The 20,067-nt window shown below is 41.9% G+C and overlaps 1 protein-coding gene across 3 annotated transcripts in view; it reads left to right on the top strand.

Annotated features, from left to right (window-relative positions):
• Positions 1-13,449, top strand: part of ENOPH1 (enolase-phosphatase 1) — a 32,043-nt gene extending 18,594 nt beyond the window's left edge. For all 3 annotated transcript variants that reach the window (XM_023222465.1, XM_023222464.2, XM_023222463.2), the window contains exons 3-6: positions 147-349; positions 4,109-4,241; positions 6,647-6,770; positions 12,356-13,449. In XM_023222465.1, the coding sequence (XP_023078233.1) occupies positions 225-349; positions 4,109-4,241; positions 6,647-6,770; positions 12,356-12,495 (522 nt within the window). In that variant the 5' untranslated portion in view covers positions 147-224 and the 3' untranslated portion in view covers positions 12,496-13,449. The remainder of the gene's footprint in view (positions 1-146; positions 350-4,108; positions 4,242-6,646; positions 6,771-12,355) is intronic.
• Positions 13,450-20,067: the final 6,618 nt, after the last annotated feature.

Below are 20,067 nucleotides of genomic sequence, written 5' to 3'. Positions count from 1 at the left end.
AGCTCCAAAGTATATGCTGTTTCAATTTGCAGCCATACTAGAGCTAATGATGGAGAAAGTTGTTCTGCTGGGTTTTTGGGTCTCGTTTTAAATGACTCTTTTTTGAATAAGCAAAAAACAAACATCATGTTGTTTCTGACTTAAAGGCTGAAGAGGACGCCCACCTGGATGGGGCTGTTCCTATCCCTGCAGCGTCTGGGAATGGAGTGGATGATCTGCAGCAGATGATCCAGGCCGTGGTAGATAATGTGTGCTGGCAGATGTCCCTGGATCGAAAGACCACTGCACTCAAACAGCTGCAGGGCCACATGTGGAGGGCGGCATTCACAGCTGGGCGCATGAAAGCAGAGTATGTGCTCGAGTCAGCCTAAACGTTTCACCAGTCCCAAATCCAAATGTGTTTTTTCACTAGTCTGCCTTTCCAGCGTAAGTCACATGATTGGTAAAATAGATAAAAATCCACATTCTTTTTAAGTCTAACAAGTGAGCTTTGTTTCATTTTTTCAAAACTGGGCTAAAATATTTCAGCTGACTAGATTACCCGGACCTGACTGTCTGTTCTTGTGGGTTGGTTGAAGGACTTGTCAAAGTCTCCGTTTAAAATAGCTTCCTAGAAAATGGTGACTTCCTTGAACTAAGTCATATTTGATTCTTAGCACATGAGTGACAGCTCTGTTGGGCTGCTTCCCTGGACTGTGAATTACCTGCTTTTTGCTCTATGAGACATAGGAAATTGTTTCCCCATCATGTTGAGGTTACTCAGAGGATGTCCTCACTACACATTCTTCTTTGGTCTTTTGAGCAACTTCCACAGATTCTTTGAGTCTTGGTTATGGAGTTCCTAAAAGCACTCCTGCCTGAGGAGACTTTGGAGTATTACACTACTGAGACATCCTTGATTGATTCAGACAGGATCTCACTCTTGGCTGGAGTGCAGTGGCATGATCATGGCTCACTGCAGCCTTGACCTCCCCCAGTTCAGGTGATCCTCCCACCTCAGCCTCACAAGGAGCTGGGACTAGGCATGTACCACTATGCCCGGCTAGTTTTTGTATTTTTAGTACAGATGGGGTTTTACCATGTTGCCCAGGCTGGTCTCAAACTTCTGGGCTTGAGCGATCTGCCTGCCTTGGCCTCCCAAAATGCTGGGGTTACAGGCATGAGCAACCATACCTGGCCTTTTCTTTTTTTAGAGCTGGGGTCTTGCTCTGTGATCCACACTAGACTGCAGTGCCTTCATAGCTCACTGTAGCCTTCAAGTGATCCTCCAGCCTTAGCCTCCTGATTAGCTGGGACTGCGGCATGCACCACCACATTTTTGTAGAGGTGTGGTCTTGCTATGTTGTCCATACCATATTGCTGAGAAATTCTTTTCATTTGTTTTTGTTTTTGCTTTTACTTTGAGACCGATTCTTGCTCTTCACCCAGGCTGTAGTGCAGTGGTGCAGTCTCAGCTCACTGCAACTTCCACCTCCTGGGTTCAAGCGATTCTCCTGCTTCAGCCTCTGGAGTAGCTGGGATTACAGGTGCCTGCTACCATACTAATTATTGTATTTTTAGTAGAGATGGGGTTTCACCATATTGGCAGGCTGGTCTTGAACTCCTGACCTCAAGTGGTCCACCCCACCTCAGCCTCCAAAACTGCTAGGATTACATGTATGAGCCACCTCTCCCAGCCTATTTTTGTTTTTGGAGACAGAGTCTTGCTCTGTTGTCCAGGATGGAGTGCATTGACACAATCTCAGCTCACTGCAACCTCCGCCTCCCAGGTTCAAGCAATTCTTGTATCTCAGCCTCCCTAACAGCAGGGACTACAGGCCACCACACCTGGCTAATTTTTTGTATTTTAGTAGAGACAGGGTGTTACCATGTTGTCCAGGCTAGTCTTAAGCTCCTGAGCTCAAGGCAGCCCACCCACCTTGGCCTCCTAAAGTGCTAGGATTGCAGGCATGAGCCACCGTGCCCGGCCTGCTAAGAATTTTTTTTTTTTTTTTTTTTGAGATGGAGTCTCATTCTGTTGCCCAGTGATCTCCGCTTGCTGCAAGCTCCACCTCCCAGGTTCACACCATTCTCCTGCCTCAGCCTCCCGAGTAGCTAGGACTACAGGCACCCGCCACCATGCCCAACTAGTTTTTTGTATTTTTAGTAGAGACAGGGTTTCACCGTGTTAGCCAGTATGGTCTCTATCTCCTGACCTCGTGATCTGCCCACCTCGGCCTCCCAAAGTGCTGGGATTACAGGCGTGAGCCACCATGCCCAGCCGTGAAATTCTTTTTTTTTTTTTTTTTGAGACGGAGTCTCGCTCTGTAGCCCAGGCTGGAGTGCAGTGGCTGGACCTCAGCTCACTGCAAGCTCCGCCTCCCGGGTTTACGCCATTCTCCTGCCTCAGCCTCCCGAGTGGCTGGGACTACAGGCGCCTGCCACCTCGCCCGGCTAGATTTTTTTTGTATTTTTTTAGTAGAGATGGGGTTTCACCGTGTTAGCCAGGATGGTCTCGATCTCCTGACCTCGTGATCCGCCCATCTCGGCCTCCCAAAGTGCTGGGATTACAGGCTTGAGCCACTGCACCCGGCCACCTTGAAATTCTTAATAAGACTTTGCCTCTAAGGATTTTGGGCCACTGCCTGCTGTAAACCCTAAGATCCAAGATTGTTTCCAGCTGTGTATATTTCTTTTGTGTTTCTGTCAAATGAGATGTTGTTTCTTTATGTACTTTACAAGGAGCTTCTACCTTCTAAAGGATGGACTGGAATTTCAGGATATGCCAGTGATCTGGGAATATCAGCCAGGTTCACTTTGTAAAGCACTCAAAAAAGTGGAGACAGGAGACTGTGCACCCGGTAGTTAGCCCTTACTTCTCTTGGTCTTGGTTCCTTAATTATACAACTAACTGCTGAAGACAGGAGAAATCTTGTCTCCATGAGTGCAAATTAGTACTCAGAATAACATACTTATATGTCTACTGGTTTTGAATATGTTGATCTCTTTCCTTCAATTAGTGCAACGTATTAAGCATGTTAATACATACAAAGCGGAAGACTCCACTGACATTTTCCAGGTAATTTTTTGAAGATGACTGGTTCTACAACCTAGGTTCTTTGTGCTTCTCTTTTCACCTTTCTCCTGTGATGTTAATTTCCTCCATGAATATGGAAGACACTGTGGAATTGGTAAAAGAGACAATGTCAGAAGTCAGAAAAAGACACCTTTGGCTGACTGGTTAATGTGAGATGGTACAAGTCTCAACTGATTTGTTACGTAATTTTTTTCCCCATATAATAAAACGTTGTTTTCTTAGTTCTCAAGAAATGCAGGCCAGGTGCAGTGGCTCACGCCTGTAATCCCAGCACATTGGGAGGCTGAAGTGGGTGGATCACTTGAGTCGACGAGTTTGAGACCAGCCTGGGTGACGTGGCGAAGCACCATCTCTACAACAAATTAAAAAAAAAAATAGTTGGGGGTGGTAGCACCTGCTTGTAGTCCCAGCTACCTGGGAGGCTGAGGTGGGAGGATCACTTGAGCCCAGGAGGTGGAGGTTGTAGTGAACTGAGATCACGCCACTGCACTCCAGCCTAGGTGACAGAGCAAGACCCTGTCTCAAAATAATAAAAGTAATTCCATTTTCTAGCTAATCATAAGTTTATAGCTTTGAGCCTTCAAACTTTGTTTTGATTATTTTGGGTGCAGATCTTTTTAAAAAAGCATTTCCATGCTTTCTTAAAGCACAGTGGACATAATTTAACCTTTCTGTGTCATGAAGAACATCCAAAATTATATTATTGCTGTTGTTTGCTTTTTTGAGTTTTTTGGGAATTTAAAAAACTCTTTCCCATTTCATCCTTTTATCTGTAGTCCCTTTTTACTGTCACTAGTGGCTGGCTGTTCATAACTATCCTCCTTTCCACATAGATTGTTGCTTCTAACCTGCTGTGAGCCTGGAACTAGGATAATACGTTTATTAGAACTGCAGGAGTTTGTAGTCTCAGAGAGCTGCTTCTCAGGTTACCATTTGGGCACAAATAGAGAAACATATGGCATCTGTTTTGACAGGTTTTCATCTGGCTAGATGAGGTGTTCCTGTATTTTAACTTAGTGGTCTTCCCTCTAGGTTCTTTGCAGATGTAGTTCCAGCAGTCAGGAAATGGAGAGAGGCTGGAATGAAGGTGTACATCTATTCCTCAGGGAGTGTGGAGGCACAGAAACTGTTATTTGGGCACTCTACGGAGGGAGATATTCTTGAGGTAGGTTACCTAGTTTACTTTGTTTTTTGATGCTATCAAAGCATGAAATAATGAATGTTAAAGGAAAACTAATTGGAACTTAAAGAAGAAAATAATCACTTTTAATTGTATTTACAGTTTCTTTTTTTTTTGAGACGGAGTTTCGCTGTCACCCAGGCTGGAGTGCAGTGGCCAGATCTCAGCTCGCTGCAAGCTCCGCCTCCCGGGTTTACGCCATTCTCCTGCCTCAGCCTCCTGAGTAGCTGGGACTACAGGCGCCCGCCACCTCGCCCGGCTAGTTTTTTGTATTTTTTAGTAGAGACGGGGTTTCACCGTGTTAGCCAGGATAGTCTCAATCTCCTGACCTCGTGATGCGCCCGTCTCGGCCTCCCAAAGTGCTGGGATTACAGGCTTGAGCCACCGCGCCCGGCCTACAGTTTCTTTTATATAAGGTTGTTACATAAAGTTTATTCTGTGTCTTCAAAAATAAAATCAGTTAGGATGCAAAACAGGATTGTGCAGTCCTGAGAAATACATAAATACTTTTTGAATACAGCAGAGGACAAGGTGCACTCATTTGTTTCTGGCTCTTTGAAGAAGTATAGATTTTGTTTAAGAAGAAACAGCATATTATAGGAGAACCAGGCACATTTTTAAATACAGTGATAAGGTCCTCACCTGTTGCATTTCGTGTACATGAGAAAATTCTTGCTAGCCCCTCTGTGTCATCATCCCTGCGCCCCCTGGAGGATGGGGTGATCAATGAGAGAAGTGACTACATTTAGGGTTTTAAAAAGAAGTGCTGATTAGCTGAATAAACTTACAATAGGTAACTTGGAATATAGACAACTTAAAATAGGTTACTTACAATAGGTAACTTGGCCAGATACTTTTTAAAAATAAATATTTACCAGCCGGGCACGGTGGCTCACACCTGTAATCCCAGCACTTTGGGAGGCCAAGGTGGGCGGATCATGAGCTCAGGAGATTGAAACCATCCTGGCTAACATGGTGAAACGCGTCTCTACTAAAAATACAAAAAAAAAAAAAATTAGCCGGGCGTGGTGGCGGGCACCTGTAGTCCCAGCTGCTCGGGAGGCTGATGCAGGAGAATGGCATGACCCAGAAGGCGGGGCTTGCAGTGAGCAGAGATCGCGCCACTGCACTCCAGCCTGGGCGACAGAGTGACACTCCCGTCTCAACAACAACCAAAAAAAATTTACTTATTTTAACCTACAATAGGTAACTGGAGTATAGACTGAACTTGCAATTTTAACTTATAATAGGTAACTTGAATATAGACCACACTTACAATCGGTTACTTACAGTAGGTAACTTGGCCAGACAAGTTTTTAAAATAAATATTTATTGAGCACCTATCATGTGCAAAGAACACTTTGGCCTTGGAGGTTGTCATATTCTAATTTTAGGATTTTCCTACTTTCTTATTTTTAAATCAAATATTAAATCGATAATGAAACCCTTTAATCCTTGGTTAGTGTTCTCTTAATACAGATACAACTTCTTTTCTGCTCTCTGTGACAATCATGACAGGACAAAAGTACCTACTGAGTTCACTAATAAGGATTTTACTCTCTAGTTACTAAGTGAGGCAAACTGCGAGAAAAAGAAAATATGCAAAATCAATCTTGACTTTAAAAAAAAAAACCTTAAAATTACTTTTTATTTATTTATTTATTTATTTATTTATTTATTTAATTTATTTATTTATTTTTAGCTTCCCATAGGCCAAACCCAGTTTGTCTTTGAGTGCTCACTATGCTTGTTTTTAGTTTGTGAAAAGTTCTGAAAACATTCAAAAAATCACATCTTAGTAACTGACCCTAAATATGGACTTACTTTAATTACTGTTGCTTAAATTAGCAAGTTACAGATTTGACTCCAATTGTTTCCAAGAGGCCAGAGACATAGATGAGCCCTTGGGTAGAATTTCAAAATGTTTTAATTAGAAAATGAGAATTTCTTGTAAGTAAAATAATAGCTTATTCATAAGGCAGGTTAGAGAAATTTTTTCATCATAAGATTAAAGGACAGTGTTCAGAATCTTTCATCAGGAGTAAAATTCAATCCAGTAAGTAGTTTGAGCACAAATCATCTTTAAGGGTAGGATGTAGGGCATGTTTATTTTAAGCTATTTCAGATGTAAAAGGAATGCTAGTGAAAACCAGGTAGATGATAAAATGATCTTATGTATATTAAGCTGCTAGTTTTCTTCTTCCAAATGTCTGTTGCTATAAAATCTTTATTTTTACTTTGTGTAGCTTCCATAAAGTTCCCTATTAAGTAGATTTTCAGTAAATACTGAATGAATGAAGTAACTGTGATTATCATGTGTTTCAGAGAAAGGCATGAGGGGCACTGCAAGTGTATTTGTATTGTCAGTCTTTCACCTTCTATTTGTTCAGCTTGTCGATGGTCACTTTGATACCAAGATTGGACGCAAAGTGGAGAGTGAAAGTTACCGAAAGATCGCAGACAGCATTGGGTGCTCAACCAACAACATTTTGTTTCTGACAGATGTTACTCGAGGTGAGTAATAGACTTCTTATATTATATACTCCAGGATATGAACTGAGCCTGGCACTACAAATACATTGCCTCTTTAAAGAAAGTCTATATGGGGATCCTTAAAAAATCAGTTTTACAGTTTTATATAAAGAAACAGTGTCTGGTTCATGTTTGAATTTAAAAAACAAACAAACAAAAAACAGCAGTGAAGGTAGGCATGGTGGCTCATGTCTGTAATCCCAGCACTTTTGTGGTCTTAGGCAGGAGGATTGCTTGAACCCAGGAGTTCGACCCTAGCCTGGGCAACAATGTAAGACCCTTGTCTCTACAAAAAAATTCAGAAAGTTAGCTGGGTGTAGTGGCTCACTCCTGTGGTCCCAGCTGCATGGGAGGCTGAGGCAGCGGGATCAATTGAGCCCAGGAGGTCGAGGCTGCAGTGAGCCGTGTTTGCACCACTGCACTCCAGCCTGGGTGACAGGGCAAGACTGTCTCAAAAAAGAATGAACCAACTCTGGGGGTTGCATGTGGGGAAGTGGCATTGAAAATACTAACTCTTCTCGTTTAACTCCTTGTCCATGATTTCCCACCTATTGCTATGTACACACACATACACACTATGACACAGGAAATTAACAAAGGAAGACTTAGAGGAATTGTCATGGGAAGGAGCATGCAGGCAGAGGTGTGAGTATAAGGGGTGGTTAGTTGACAATAAAGTCACTGTAGACCTGCATCAAATGCGGTTAACAATAGTAAGATCAGCTATATGCACCCAGCCAAAATAAAGAGGGAGAGAAAGAGAACTGTAATTAGCTTAAGCAATTTTGCCCATCGTTCCAATTGATGCACTTCCCCGTTGTGAGTAGGTGAGTCACCCCTGCCAGATGGTCTTCGTTCCCCAGGAATCTCTGAGGTTGTGAATCTCAGGTTTTGTTATACATGATTCACTTAGAGACGTATATATTTTTTACTCAGCATGGCCCTCTTTATTGTTTATAGTAACAGTAGTATGTATATTATTACATTATGGGTTGAATGCACAAAACAGTGTATACCATACTTTGTTGGTAATATACATTATTTCAAGAGTAGTTTTTTTTTTAGACAGGGTTTTGCTCTGTTGTCCAGGCTGGGGTGCAGTGGTGCAATCTTGGCTCACTGCCTCCTGGGTTCAAACAATTCTTATGCCTCAGTCACCTGAGTAGCTGAGATAGGTGTGCACCACCACCCCAGCTAATCTTTTTTTAATTTTTAGTAGAGATGGGGTTTTGCCATATTGGCCAGGCTGGTCTCAAACTCCTAACCTCAAGTGATCCTCCTGCCTCCGCCTCCCAAAGTGCTAGGATCACAGGTGTGAGCCACTGCGCCTGGCCTTCAAGAGTAGTTTTGATCAAATGGAAAACATACTCGAGCATCTACCTAAGAATGTGAGTCCTCTAGAGAATTACAGAAGGAGAAAGTAGTGAATGAGGAAACAAGCAGGTGAAAGGTAAAGAGTGCTGGAGGAAGGTGGCCTCTGCAATTCTTACTGAAAAGCCCCTGGTTGGTAAGGCTTTCCCCTAGCTCCAACTTGTGATTGCGCATTCATTCTCCTTAGAGTGTTAGTGCATCACCCACTGAGCCTACTTTTGGTAGGTTTATAATTTCCCTTGTATTTGAGGGCAGCTCCGCATACTTGTGTTTCTTCCATTCTGCGATGGGTTGCAAGTTTCTCCAGGCCTGAAATCATACCTTCTGTTTACCCCCAAAGCAGGGCTTTGTGTACTGTGCAGCTGCTCTTGGCAAACTGTGTCTGTGACAGGAGGCTGGGGAAGGGGATTAGGGAAAAGGGGCGGAGGAGAGGAGGAGGATGCTGTTTTGCTTAGTCAACTCCACATGACTCCTGGGGCCTCCTGGTAGCAGCTTCAGCAGTCTGTAGGCAAGAGTCCTCTCTCCAGCCCTCCCTATCTGTTACTATAGAACTAATGTCACTCCTGAGATTTTCAGAGCTAGGACCCAAAGGAAAATCCAGGCTTCTGGTAAAGGTGCCTTACCTGAGGTAGTGTGTTTGAACGGTTCTTTCTCTTCTGCTGACCCTTGAGCTTTTGGTTTATTGAGATAGGCAAGAGTTGTAGGTATGTACGCAGATACTGATTTGCTAAGCGGTTTTAAAAAAAATTAATCAGCATAGGTCATCGAATATCTTAAAAAGTTTTAATAACTTTTTCTAGAGAAATAGAGGCAGAGCAGGCTTAATTTTATCTGACATACAATAGACATTCAGTCATTATTAATGTCTTTGTTAAATTTCAGTCCTCGGTTAATCTAGACTGGAATTTTATTTTATTTATTTTTATTTTTATTTATTTTTTGAGACGGAGTCTTGCTCTGTTACCCAGGCTGGCGTGCAGTGGCACAATCTCGGCTCACTGCAACCTCCGCTTCCCAGGTTCAAGCGATTCTCCTGCCTCAGCCTCCTGAGTAGCTGGGATTACAAGCACCTGCCACCACACCCTGCTAATTTTTGTATTTTTAGTAGAGAGGAGGTTTTGCCACGTTGGCCAGGCTGGTCTCAAACTCCTGACCTCAGGTGATCTACCCATCTCAGCCTCCCAGAGTGCTGGGATTACAGGCGTGAGCCACCACACCTGGCCTGGAATTTTAAATCTAGATGTTAATTGATGAGATTTGAAAACTCAAAAGATTTGGCAGGGATCAGCCCATGTCCTGTGTGTCCAAGCATTTCTACAAACTCTCAGCTCATTTTTTTCTACTTTCTGGAAAGCTTTATATTTACATATCTGATTGCACTGGAAGAGAGACTGACAGATGCACAGACACAATGCTTCAAGGGTCACTGTATAATGACTGGGTAGCCAGGCCATGTGAAATGTACTGTCAATGAGCATTAGCCTTAGCAACAACCATTTCACCTGGCCTCTACTTTGAACTCACTGTAAATGTTTGCCTATCATTTTTCTGTATAGAAACCTTTTCCTGATTTGAAACTTCAGTATACCCTTGTGATTTTGGGGGGCTTAGAGTGGTAGGGTGGGGGGTCATTACTATCAATGAAGGGTAGGTATGTGTTATCAGTTCCTGTGAAGAATGAGAATTTGAAAACCTTTTACTATGTTTTGCTACTTATGAAAAGGAAATAGGCCTTGTTCTGGTGAGTTTAGCTGATTTAATCTGTGAATTGTTTTTCTTTAACCATTCAGGCTGTTGGAGATGAAAGTCTGTAGTTTTGCTTGTATTTAATTTCCCTAGCACTTTGGATGGTAAATTTCTGCAGTCTTAGAATTAAGGGTCTGGTTTGTGGCGAGTGCTCTGCTCAGAGCCAGCCAATTCTGGGATTAAATGCACAGTTCAATTTGTGATCCCTGGACCTTTGCTCTATCTCCATATTAAGAATTACAACCCCTGTCCTTAGACCACTTACAGTTTCTTCATATTCTTGTAGCCACTTAGTTTTTGTATTTGGGATCACATAGTACATCTATAATTTCAGATCTTTCTCTTCTCACTTAAGCCTTTTCCTCAGTTGTAGTTGTAGAAATTATTTCTAATTTTGGAGAATAGAAGTAATCCCTAAATTGGCTTCAAAATGAAATTGGCTCCCTTTGATTCTCTGTAAGGCAGTTTTATTCCTGCCCTTTGTCTTCTGCTGGCCCCATACATGCTTAGGCAGTGGGGCCAGAACTTGGGTCATCGGCAGATGGGATGAGGCAGGGAGCTGTCTGCCTGCTCACTCTTTTCTCTCTCTCTGGTCCTGTTTTGGTACCACATGCCTTCCACTGCTGAGGCAGAATGAAAAACTAAGTTAATATCCCAAATAATGGCTGGGTGCGGTGGCTCACGCCTGTAATCCTGGTACTTTGGGAGGCCAAGGCGAATGGATCATTTGAGGTCATGAGTTCAAGAACAGCCTGGCCAACATGGTGAAACCTTGTGTCTACTAAAATACAAAAATTAGCTGGGCGGTAGTGATACACGCCTGTAATCCAAGCTACTCTGTTGGGGGCTGAGGCAGGAGAATCGCTTGAGCCTGGGAGGCAGAGGTTGGAATGAGCGGAGACCATGCCACTGCACTCCAGCCTGGGCGACAGAGACCCTGTCTGAAAAAATAAAATAAAAAATAAAATCCCAAATAATACCCAAGTATGAAAATGTATCTCAGTATTATAATAGTGGAGCAAATAGATGCTTAGGGATAAAACTTGCCCTGCGGTGAATTAGATAAGAAGCCTGAATATGGAACAGCCACTCGTAGTGTCAAGTGCCACGTGGATTGTGATGGCTCAACTTGGTCAAATTCCCGGGTTGCCAGTCACGATGAAAACTTTGCTCAGGGCAGTCAGGCTAGGAAGTAGGGGTGAGTGGAAGCTAGCTGCCCTTCTCCAGTGGCATCTGCAGAGGTGGGCTGAAGAAGGCATTCCCACACAGAGAGGGGAGTCTTGAGTACTGTTTGCTCTGGGAAGGTGACAGGCCCTTTCACAGGCAGAACAGAAAATAGGCACTTGAGGTGGGTAGGTGGGTGGAAGAGGCAGCTCAGCCCCAGTGTGTCTCCTGGGAACTTCTTAACTCTCTCAGCATGACTGCCCTGCAGTTAATCTATTCAGGTGCTGTGACTCTTCTCCAAAGGCTGAGAAACTATCGGGGATTACTCTTATACCAAATCTAAACTCCACAGGATGTATTCCAGATTTCTCACCAGTTTTGTTCTATCTGTCCTAGTAAGCGCCATCTCTCTTATCATAGTCCAGTATCCTGTTTCCCACTCTAACTTGCTCCGTTCTAGGCTGGGAGCATGACATATTTAGGGTCTGGAGGTAAGAGCAGATATCTTGGGCTGATTAGACCATAGGATTGCATTTGTCCCATTATCTTCTTTGTGTTTTTATTTTTTTGATACAGGGTCTCTGACACCCGGGCTGGAGTGCAGTATTGCAATCTCGGCTCGCTGCAGCCTTGACCTCCTGGTCTCAAGCAATCCTCCCACCTCAGCACTCCTGAGTAGCTGGAACTACAGGCACACACCACCATGCCCAGCTAATTTTTCTATTTTTCTGTTTTTGTAGAGAGAGAGTTTCGCCATGTTGCCCAGGCTGGTCTCGAACTCCTGGACTCAAGTCTGGCGTTCAAGTGAACTCCTGGGTCCACCTGCCTAGGCTTCCCAAAGTACTGGGATTATAGGTGTGAGCCACCGTGCCCAGCCCCATATCATTTTAATTGGTATTACCAACAGCCTGTCCTTTGGGAGACAGCTCAGTTCTCGGTATGGGCTGATGGGAGGAAGTGGAGGAAAGGTGTAGGACAGAACATGACTCCATCCTTCTGCTTTCATAAGTACTTAATAAAGCTCAGAAGTGTAGGATACACTGTCATTCTCTTCTGTCAAGTACAGTTATGTATTTTTAAAATTTTTATTATGGAAAAATTAAAACATATATAAAAGAGATAATAATATAGTCAACCCCAGGGTTCCCACCTTTTAGCTTCAACAGTTATCAAATCAGGGCCAAATTCATTTCTTCCATCCCCACATCCCCCTGCTGGCTTTGATGCAAATCTCAGACATCATTTTTTGGTGTTTCTGACACACACACATCCTTTGATTTCCACAGAGGCCAGTGCTGCTGAGGAAGCAGATGTGCACGTAGCTGTGGTGGTGAGACCAGGCAACGCAGGATTAACAGATGACGAGAAGACTTACTACAGCCTCATCACATCCTTCAGTGAACTGTACCTGCCTTCCTCAACCTAGAGAAGGGTTGCTAAGGCAGACCGCACTGTTCCCAGAGTTGTCCCTGTAGTGTCTAGGTTTATTCTAATGGTAAAAGTAACTTACTTAAAAAACATACATGTACACATATGTATGCAAGTATGTATATATGTGTATGCTCAAATTAACTTCCACAGGTACCTAAGTGAAAGAAGTCTCAGTTCAGTGAACACAAAACTTATTTAAAGATGTTTTATATGTAGAAATTGTTTGAAATCATACTCTAACCCTTAGTGAGGGCAAAGTGTAGTTGATAGAAGAAATTGCTAAAAACCTATCTAATGTGCTATGTTTATCAAGTCATGTACTAAAATAGAAAGCTAGTTTTGAGAGATTATTCAGAAGCCTTGTTATTTTAAAAGTGAAATATTTCAAAGACTTATTTCTAATAATAATTCATTGCCCCTGTTTGTGATTTAGAAGATTATAACAGCTGTATTTCATATTTTCATCCTTACATATGTCAAAGACCAAGGTATTTCCTTCTGCTCCAAAAGAGCAAAATTGGGAAAGAAAACTCACTTGAGTCTTGATCAAACAAGTGTCTTTTAAGAAGAAACTTGGTAATCATTGTGGCACCCACAGCAAGCAGTTGCCTTACCAGTGAAAAAAGTACACTGATGTAACAGCTAAAACAGAGATGTGTTCTTAATAGAACAGTTCTAATCCTGCCGGGTGTTATCATTATATATTTTATAGTTACCTTTCTAACTACTTAGCACAGTTTGAGAATATGTTAATTGCTATTTACTATTTAAGAAGTTTTACTGAAATCAGTCCATAAGATTAAGATGAGCCCTAATACGTCAGATTTTCCTCTGGAATGGATGTGAGAAATGTAAATTTTATAACAGCAGTATTTATCCTGGTTTAATTCTAATAGGATGTCTGTTAATTTCATGTTGTGATTAATAAAAGCATTTTCTTCTTCACTCAGTTTTATATAGGTTCCTGAACTCTATCCACATGCTGCCATAGCAAAAGAGAAACTGAAAAACAAGAATATTTAGCTCTTACCTTAATTGTGTATGATATATGTGTTTTAATGGAGCGCCAGTGGCAATTCATTGGTTATTATTTGAGTTGTGTATACATAAAGGTTACTATTCCATTTGGATAATAAGCATTCAGGATATGAGTGGAGTTCCTTACATTTTTGAGAATCTTAACTTTGAGGTCTATAAGGTAATGCTTGAAGGAGGGAGTTAACTCTCCTAACTAATCAAGAAAAACTCATGAATCCTGGAGGAGTAATTTTAGAAATGCTTTGAATAAGGAAAAAGAAGTCTTAGAACTATGAGAAGACAGGGGATATAAAATATTTTATGTTGATAATTTTGATCTAGTAGCCAATTAAGAAATCTAGGGATTATGAAAATACATGAGTAAAAAAGAAAGGAAATGAGTTTAGGTAAATCTTAGAAATGGGAATAATTTGTAAATGATGATTAAACCACAAATGATAATTAAAGGATGAACTTAATACCTTTTTTTGGAAAGCTCATAGGCAGATGGCAGAAAGGGGTATATCTTGATACTTAAGGAGTAGTTGGAAAAGGAAGAAATGAGAGAAGATTAGGCACTGGGATCTAGATTAGAAAGGAATTGAATAAAACGGAAGGCACACAGCATCTAGCCAGCAGAGGATTGAGGTGGAGAGGCATTTTACCACCCATGTACACTGAGTAAGGAGGACAGAAAATAAATAGATTTCAGGAATGAAGAGAAAGTTGAAATACCAGATTTATTTTGCAAAGTAATGGAAAAACCAGTTGAGTGGAATCGTTTTTAGATCCTGAGAAACCCATTCACAAATGATAAAGGTCTTAGGAAGAATTTGAAAGATAAAGTAGATTGGCAAGAGGAAAAATACCTATTTAAGAATGTAAGTAGTGATACACAATGTATACATGTACTGAAACAGCACAGTGTACCCCATAAATATGCACAGTTGTTATGTGTCATTAAAAAACTTTTTTTTTTTTTTAATGTAGATAGTAAGCTAGAAGGTGAATTCAGATGAATTTATAGTCCTTATGAGGGGAAGGAAGGAAAAAAGCCTCTGGAACTTCCAAAAAGAGGACAAAGGCACTACATTTTCTCAGCCTCTTATTTGCAGAGAATACGGGGGACAAAGGCCTCTTAAAGTTGTGACTGTTTTTATTCCTGTTTTTTAATCCAGATGTGCTTCTGTTGTTCTCTTTCCTACAGTGGCACTGATTTCCAATCTTGGATCAAAGCCCAGGTTGGTTTTTTAGAAGAGAAGCCTTTGACAGAAGATTCTCAAATCTTATCAACATTTCTGGAGTAGCAGGACTTCCTTTTGGTCTGAAAAGCTGGTTTTCGTTGCTACGCAGAACGTCAAATGTGTAGTTGCACAAGGAAAGGTGTAGTTGCACAAGGCTTCTTGCCAGAGCAGATGCACGGCAGCCTTTCCCCAGCAGGTGGTGCTGTTTCTCCAGACTTGATATCAAATATGAGGCTCCACCCACCCCCTCCCCGCCGCTCGCCAAGTACAGCAGATGGAGCTGAGAGAGAGAAAACTATATTTTGTTTATCCTTACAAGCCAAAAGTATGATGTAGCAAGAGTTGGAGTAATTTGGGAAAAATGGCAGTAATCCTGAATGGAATCCAACTGTCTAATATTCCTCTTCCTCAATAAAAAATTAGTGATTTTTAGATAGTCCCTTTTTCCAGCGGCAGTGTTAAAAAGGGGTCGTTTTCAGGGTTTTTTTATTCCCCTGAGTACAAAGTTGAGTATAATATATTCCAAAAGTTTGTTATCCTACCACCTGTGCGCAGATGGCAAAGTGATATTATCCTCAACCTAATATTTAAGAATGTGGAATTTTTACTAAGACACTTGGAGTAACTAACAAGTAAAATTTCTACCTTACAAATTTAACCCAAATTTATTTCTTAAATATTTATTAAGCATTTACCTTGCATCCCAGATCTGCTATGAGGGGACAGAGTTCCTTCCTTCTCCCATTGTGCATAGATTCTTGGAAAAGAGAGACAATGGTGACTAATGACAAGAAAAGATTAGATACTAGTAAGTGCTCTGCAGAGAATATAGGGTAGAATAACTTTATGGGGGTGGGGGATGATGAGAAGGTGACATCTAATCTAAATGACATGGAAGACGTAAGAAACTGGGAGAACTGATATCCCGTGCAGATGGAACACCACAGCACAGATCTAGAGCAAAGCTTGGCCTGCTTCAGGAATTGAGAGCCCAGTGGCTGGATACCATCAGAGAAGTGGGCTGAAGCCAGATGATAGGGCTTTGTACTCCAGTAAGAAGTTTGAATTGTATTCTAAGTATGGTAAGAAGCCACTGGAGGATTTTGAGCAGAAGAGAACCTGAGTGATTTACATATTTAAGGAATTCTGTATGGAATGGAGAATGGTTTATAGGTGAGCATGAGTGGATGCAGGAAGAATGAGTTAGGTATATCAAGGTTGAGTGCTGCAGGCAAAAATCACAAGGAGTTAGGTGTATACAACATCAGTGGAAGAACTGGCAGAAGAGTCAAGGCAACTACCACTGGTCTGTGGAGTTAAGAGGACACCTCACAGTGGTTAGCTCAGGAGGCCTGCTGCCATTACCACTGCAGCTCATGCCCACGACGCTGGCCAGACTCTGGAATGCCAGGTCCCATTGTTGCAGCCTCTCCACACAGAACACTTCCATCTCTGACCTTGCTTACCAGCAGCAATAGCAATAGGAAGATTGCCTCTGTCTTGCTTCTCTTGACAAACTTTGTGCTCGTGCATTTAGCTGACAATGTCTAATTCTGACCCCAAACTACATGTAAGGGTGTCTGGGAAGTGCTTTTAATTTCCCAACTTCTGGTCGGGTGCAGTGGCTCATGCCTGTAATCCCAGCACTTTGAGAGGCTGAGGTGGGCAGATCACTTGAGGTCAGGAGTTCAAGACCAGCCTGGCCAACATGGCAAAACCGCATCTCTACCAAAAACACAAAAAATTAGCTGGGCATGGTGGTGGGCGCCTGCATTCCCAGCTACTCAGGAGACTGAGGTGGGAGAATTGCTTGTACCCAGGAGGTATAGGTTGCAATGAGCTGAGATTGTGCCACTGCACTCCAGCCTGGGCAACAGAGTGAGACCCTGCCTCAAAAAAAGAAAAAAAAAAGAATAATTTTCCAACTTCTCCAATTAGGGGGTAAAATTGATACTTGAGAGAGTCAATCTGCTGGGTCTAAGAAGGCTGTTGTAATGAAGGTAAGGGATGGTGGTGGCTTGCCTTAGGGTGGTAATAGCAGAAATAGAAGTGGAAACATTCAAAATAGGGTTTAGACATGACAGTGACCACTTATTGATTGATTGGATTTAAAAGGGTAACTCTTACATTTTTAGCTTAAGCAACTGGATAGATGATGCTACAGGAAAAATAGCGGTGCTGCTGATATAACGTAAAGCCAATGTAGATACTGATGTCAACATGACCGAAGAGCAGTTGGATATAATCTAGAGTTCAGAATGCTGGCCTGGCTGGAGATCAGATTTGAGAGTTCACTGACATAGAGATGCTATTAAAAGCCATGGGATGGGGTCGCTTAGGTAGCATCTGTTGATAGAGAAGAGAGCCTAAACAGCCCATAGGCTCCAACTCTAGAGGTCAAGCCAAGCAAAGAAGCCAGCAAAGGAGATGGGAAAGTACTGAGCATTGAGGAAGGAGAACCAGGAGAGTGGCAGGGGAGTCCATTGAAGAAGGAACTCCTCAAATTTATCAATTGCTGCTAAGAATTCAGTTGAGAATAGCAGTGGCCCTTGAGTTATTCAAGTGCAGTCTAAGTGGAGTGGTGGGAACAGAAGTAAGATTAAGTTGAGGAGGTGAGGAGGGCCTATGAGTTCTAGCTAAAAGTTTATCCATTTTGTTGATCTTTTTAAAAGAAGAACATTTGGTTTTGTTGATTCTCTGTTTATTTCCACTGGAATTGTATTTCCTTCTGCTTGCTTTGGGTTTACTTTGCATTTCTTTTTCTAGTTCCTTAATGTGGAAACTTATGTAATTGTTTTGCAAGTTTTGTTTTTTTTTTCTTTTTTTGAGACGGAGTCTCGCTCTGTTGCCCAGGCTGGACTGCAGTAGCTCAATCTTAGCTCACTGCAACCTCCGCCTCCTAGGTTCAAGCGATTCTCCTGCCTCAGCCTCCCAAGTAGCTGGAACTACAGGCACCTGTCACCAGGCCTGGCTAGTTTTTGTATTTTTAGTAGAGACAGGGTTTTGCCATGTTGGCCAGGCTGGTCTTGAACTCCCGACCTCAAGTGATCAGCTTGCCTTGGCCTCCCAAAGTGCTGGGATTACAGGCATGAGCCACTGTGCCCAGCCATTTTCTTTTTTTTTAATGTAGGCATTTACAGCTCTACATTTCCCTCTGAGCATTATTTTCACTGTATCCCATAGGTTGAGGTATGTTGTGTTTTTGTTTTCATGTGTCTCAATATATTTTCTAATTTCCCTTGTGATTTCTTCCTTCACCTGTTGGTGGTTTAAGTGTTTAATTTCCACATATTTGTGAATTTTCCAAATTTCCTTCTGTTACTGATTTCTAGTATCATTCCCCTATACTTGGAGAACATACTTTGTATGATTTTGATCTTTTAAAATTTAACAAGACTTTTCGTGGCCTAACATATAGTTTATTCTGGAGAATATTCTTTGTGCACTGGAGAAGAATTTAAATTCTGCTGTTGTTGGATGGAGTGTTCTGTGTGTATATCTATTAGGTCTAGTTGGTTTATAGTGTTGTTTGAATCTTCTGTTTCCTTGTTTATATTCTGTCCAGTTGCTCTATTATTGAATGTGAAGTATTGAATGTGCCCTGTCTTATTGTTAAATTGTCTATTCTTTTCTTCAATTCTCTTTAGCTTCATCTATTTTGCTGCCCTGTTGTAAGGTGTATATATGTTTATAATTGTTATAGTTTCTTGCTAGCTTCTTTAATATTATAATGTCCTTCTTTGTCTCTTGTAATGGTTTTTGTCTTAAAGTCTATTTTGTCTGGTATTACTGTAGCCACTTCACCCTCTGTTTACATGGAATATCTTTTTTTTTTTTTTTTTTGGAGACAGGGTCTCAGTCCGTGGCCCCAGGTTGGAGTGTGGTGGCAAGATCATAGCTTACTGCTTCAATCTCCCAGGCTCAAGTGAGCCTCCCACCTTAGCCTCCTGAGTAGCTGGGACCACAGGTGTGCGACTTCGCACTTAGCCAATTTTTGTATTTTTGTAGAGATGAGGTCTCACTCTATTGCCCAGGCTGGTCTTGAACTCCTGGGCTCAAGCTATCTGCCTGCCTTTTTTTCTCAAAGTATTGGGATTACAGCCCAGCCGAATTTCTTTTACCATCCTCTTTCTATTTATTTCTGTCCTGAATCCAAAATGTGTCTTTTGTAGATAGTATGTAGTGGATTATGTTTTAATTCATGATGCCAGCCTCTGCCTTTGAATTGAAGAGGTTAAACCATTGACATATAATTACTGACAAGCACTTAATTCTGTCATTTTGCTATTTGATTTCTATATTTTGTGTATCTTTTTGGTTCCTCACTTCTTTCATTGCTGCCATTTTCTGTGTTAACTAGATATTTTCTAGCATACTGCTTTAATTTCCTTGTCATTTCTTTTTTGAGATGGAGTCTTGCTCTGTCACCCAGGCTGGAGGGCAGTGGCACAATCTCGGCTCACTGCAACCTCCACCTCCCAGGTTCAGGCAAGTCTCGTGCTTCAGCCTCCCAAGTAGCTGGGGCTACAGGTGTGCACCACCACACCTGACTAATTTTTGTAATTTTAGTAGAGACAGGGTTTTGCCATCTTGGCCAGGCTGGTCTTGAACTCCTGACCTCAGGTGGTCTGCCCGCCTCGGCCTCCGAGTGCTGGGATTACAGGCGTGAGCTACCATGCCCAGCACTGTCATCTCTTTTAATATATATTTTTGAATTATTTCTTAGTGATTTCCCCTGAGGGTACAATTAACATATATTTATAACATTCTAGTTCTGATTAATACCACCCTAGTTTTTGTTTGTTTGTTTGTTTTGAGATGGAGTCTCACTGTCTCCCCCAGGCTGGAGCACAGTGGCGTGATCTCAGCTCACTGCAGCCTCTGCCTCTCCTGCAGGGTTCAGGCGATTCTTGCGCCTCAGTCTCCCTACTGGCTGGGATTACAGGCGAGAACCACCGCGCCTGGCCAGTACCACTTTAGATTGAATAGTATACAAAACTTTGCTCCCACATAACTCCATTCCCAACAATTTATGTTGTTATTGTCACAAATTACATCTGTATATATTGTGTACCCATCAACATAGATTTATTACTATCGCTTTATGCAGTTGTATTTTAAATCAGATAGGAGAAAAAGGAGTAGCAAACAACAAATACATTTATACTGTCTTTTAATATTTAACTATTGTATTAGTTTCCTAGGGCTGCAAAGTACTACAAATTGAGTGGCTTAAAGCAGCAGAAACTTACCCTCCCTAAGTTCTAGATGCTAGAAGTCTGAAATCAAGGTGTTGGCAGAGTTAG

The sequence above is a fragment of the Piliocolobus tephrosceles genome, chromosome 3 (assembly GCF_002776525.5).
Source record: "Piliocolobus tephrosceles isolate RC106 chromosome 3, ASM277652v3, whole genome shotgun sequence".
Lineage (NCBI taxonomy): Eukaryota > Metazoa > Chordata > Mammalia > Primates > Cercopithecidae > Piliocolobus > Piliocolobus tephrosceles.
Note: the sequence above shows the minus strand (reverse complement) of the source record. Positions and strands in the feature narration are given on the sequence as shown.